The sequence below is a fragment of the Belonocnema kinseyi genome, chromosome 4 (genome assembly GCF_010883055.1).
Source record: "Belonocnema kinseyi isolate 2016_QV_RU_SX_M_011 chromosome 4, B_treatae_v1, whole genome shotgun sequence".
NCBI lineage: Eukaryota > Metazoa > Arthropoda > Insecta > Hymenoptera > Cynipidae > Belonocnema > Belonocnema kinseyi.
Genome location: NC_046660.1, coordinates 100,760,493 through 100,763,062, shown reverse-complemented (window position 1 = coordinate 100,763,062; position 2,570 = coordinate 100,760,493). Strand labels below are relative to the sequence as shown.

Below are 2,570 nucleotides of genomic sequence, written 5' to 3'. Positions count from 1 at the left end.
TTTGAAAATTAAAATTCGAAAATTTTTTCTAAAGCCTCCAGGGGACTTCGTTTTCGCACGAAAAAATTTTATGTGCCCTTATTGCATCCGAACCCACAATTTTTCAACCAAAATTGAATTTTTGAATGAAAGAGATAAATTTTTAACCAAACGCTTAAAAAAAACGAAACCGTTAAAAAATTATATAAAAAAATTGAATTTCGAAAAAATAGTTTCTAAACTAAAATGATGACTTATCAACAAAAAAAATGAATGTTGAATTAAGTAGTTCCACTTTCAACTAAGTAGTTGAATTTCGAACCAAAAAATATTTTTCAGTATTTATTCACGAATAGCGAAAATCTTGAAAATTTAATCAAATTGTTGTATTAGAAGAAAAATCCCGTAACCAACGTAAAATTTACAAAATAATTTGAGCAAGAACTAATTTAAATACTCTGTAAATTCCAGATTCTATTGCTTTTATTTCAAGAGGTTCATTTAAGGATAAATATGACAAACCTTTAAAGTGTCAAGCTTGGATGAAAATTTTTCTTATCATAGGATCAAGATGTAAAGAAAAGCTTCAATTTTTAATAGCACAAGATAAAATTAATTATTTGTGGTAAGTTTTAGATATAAAAACATTTATTAAAATTTAAATAACACACTCACGCATTTTTACTTTTACTTAACAATAATGTTCACTGCACTTCTGTTAAATATAATTTAACATACTATTGAATATGTGTGGCTAATGTCACATTTTAGATTTTAATTTTTATCATCTTCATCATGCAAATGAATGTTCAATTTATCTTACTCTGGAACATTACGAATAAAATTTTGTTATAAAAATAAAATAATTCATTACATTTATGTGATAAGTATGTCCAAAAAACGTAATAAATAGAATCTTATAGAAGATTCGAATCAAATTCAAAACATATTATATGAAAAATAATGCACTAATTTTAAAGATCTACAAGTAAATAAAAAGTTTCTTTTATGCAAAATAAAGTTACTGAAATTTTCTCGCTATAATAATTGGAGCTTTGGCAGAGATAACATTGGATAAAAAGATATTTTGTAAGAATCTTAATTCAAATTGTTAGGAATAAGTTACCAGGGATTTCAGAAGATTAAAAATATTAGAAGTGAAGGAAAAAAGATTATAAGAAATTACAAACATTATAAAATTATAAAATAAAAATGATTAAAAGAAAAGTATCCTTATTTATTTGATAATATAAGATAAATAGGTTAGAGCAAGATTTTAATTTGAGAGTGTCGATTTAATTGAAAACTCTAGAGAAATCAGGAGTTTTTATCAGAAATCATAAAATTTATTCTTTCTCAAAGATTAACACGAAATAAATCGTCAACAATATATATTATTAACTACAAATATATGCATAGCGTTAAAGATACTATATTTTAATAGATACATTCTTCTAAATTTATCACGTTTTTCTAAAACTTACCAGGAAATCTGGCAAATGGTACACCCAAACAGTTGATGTCCATTTTGGTAAAATCCGAGTCATCCTGAACCCAACACAGGCACATGGTGTTGAATTCGCAGGGTACATTTTGAGTTTTAAGTACATCTACCTTCCAAATTAGAAGAAGGAAAAGATGACAAAAAGACCTTAGCCACATCTACAAACAATATTTATAGACACTCTTATTCATATACAATTATAGATTATTCTTTTAATTGTTATGAATATTTTATAAATATAATTATAGAATCAAGTTGCTTTTTTAAATTTGAAATTAAAATTCCATGACAAAATTCTTATATATTTAGAAGATTAAAACTTCAGGAACCGAAAACGATCATTAAAAATTGAATTCTTGTTAATATTATTTTTGTTAATTTAAATAGAATATTTAACAAGATTTTAATTTATTTCGACGTTACTCTATGTTAATGTAATAATTATAATGACTACATAATATTTTGATATTATCAAGAAGCATAAACATATTGATCAGAGTGCAATGCCACTAGTTTTTACGATAAGAAGACTGGATTAACTGAATCAAATTCGCACGAACCTTTTCCAATGTGACAATTTTAAAATTTTTCTCTGATTCGTGTTATCAGAGGTCTTAAATTAGCAGAATATTGGGTCGAATTAAATTGAATATTCGCCATTTTTGCTAAATTCACATCTCCGTCGTGCTCTCATTCACCCTCGCGTGCTGAACTAGTCACAGTTCTTGATTCGAAGGGCGCATGTACAGCATATCTTCTGAGGGCGCAGGCGCTTGAATGAAGTAATCGCAAATGCATATCAGATTTAAATAATAACAAAAATTAGAAAGTGGAAATTAAGAATTCGCTAATGTATGTAGTAAATTAAAAAATACACTATCAGAATTCTCTAATGAAATGACACAATATATTTGCATTTTTTCATTTTTATCATAAAAGCATTTTTTCTTAAGTTTGGCATTTTCTAGAAAAACCGGTGTGAGGAGATATAAAATATTCACTCAGACTTAATATATCCAATGCTAAAACTATGCTCGGCTCAAAAGTTTTAATTGCAAAATTTATTTTTTCTCACGAAATTATACAA

At 26.1% G+C, this 2,570-nt stretch overlaps 1 protein-coding gene across 1 annotated transcript in view; it reads right to left on the bottom strand.

The window, feature by feature from the left end:
* The window catches only part of LOC117172141 (chaoptin-like), an 18,858-nt gene extending 16,682 nt beyond the window's left edge, over window positions 1-2,176 (bottom strand). Inside the window, exons 1-2 of the mRNA XM_033359939.1 lie at window positions 2,044-2,176; window positions 1,464-1,641 (exon numbers count right to left, since the gene is read on the bottom strand). Coding sequence (XP_033215830.1) covers window positions 1,464-1,641 — 178 coding nt within the window. The 5' untranslated portion in view covers window positions 2,044-2,176. The remainder of the gene's footprint in view (window positions 1-1,463; window positions 1,642-2,043) is intronic.
* Window positions 2,177-2,570: the final 394 nt, after the last annotated feature.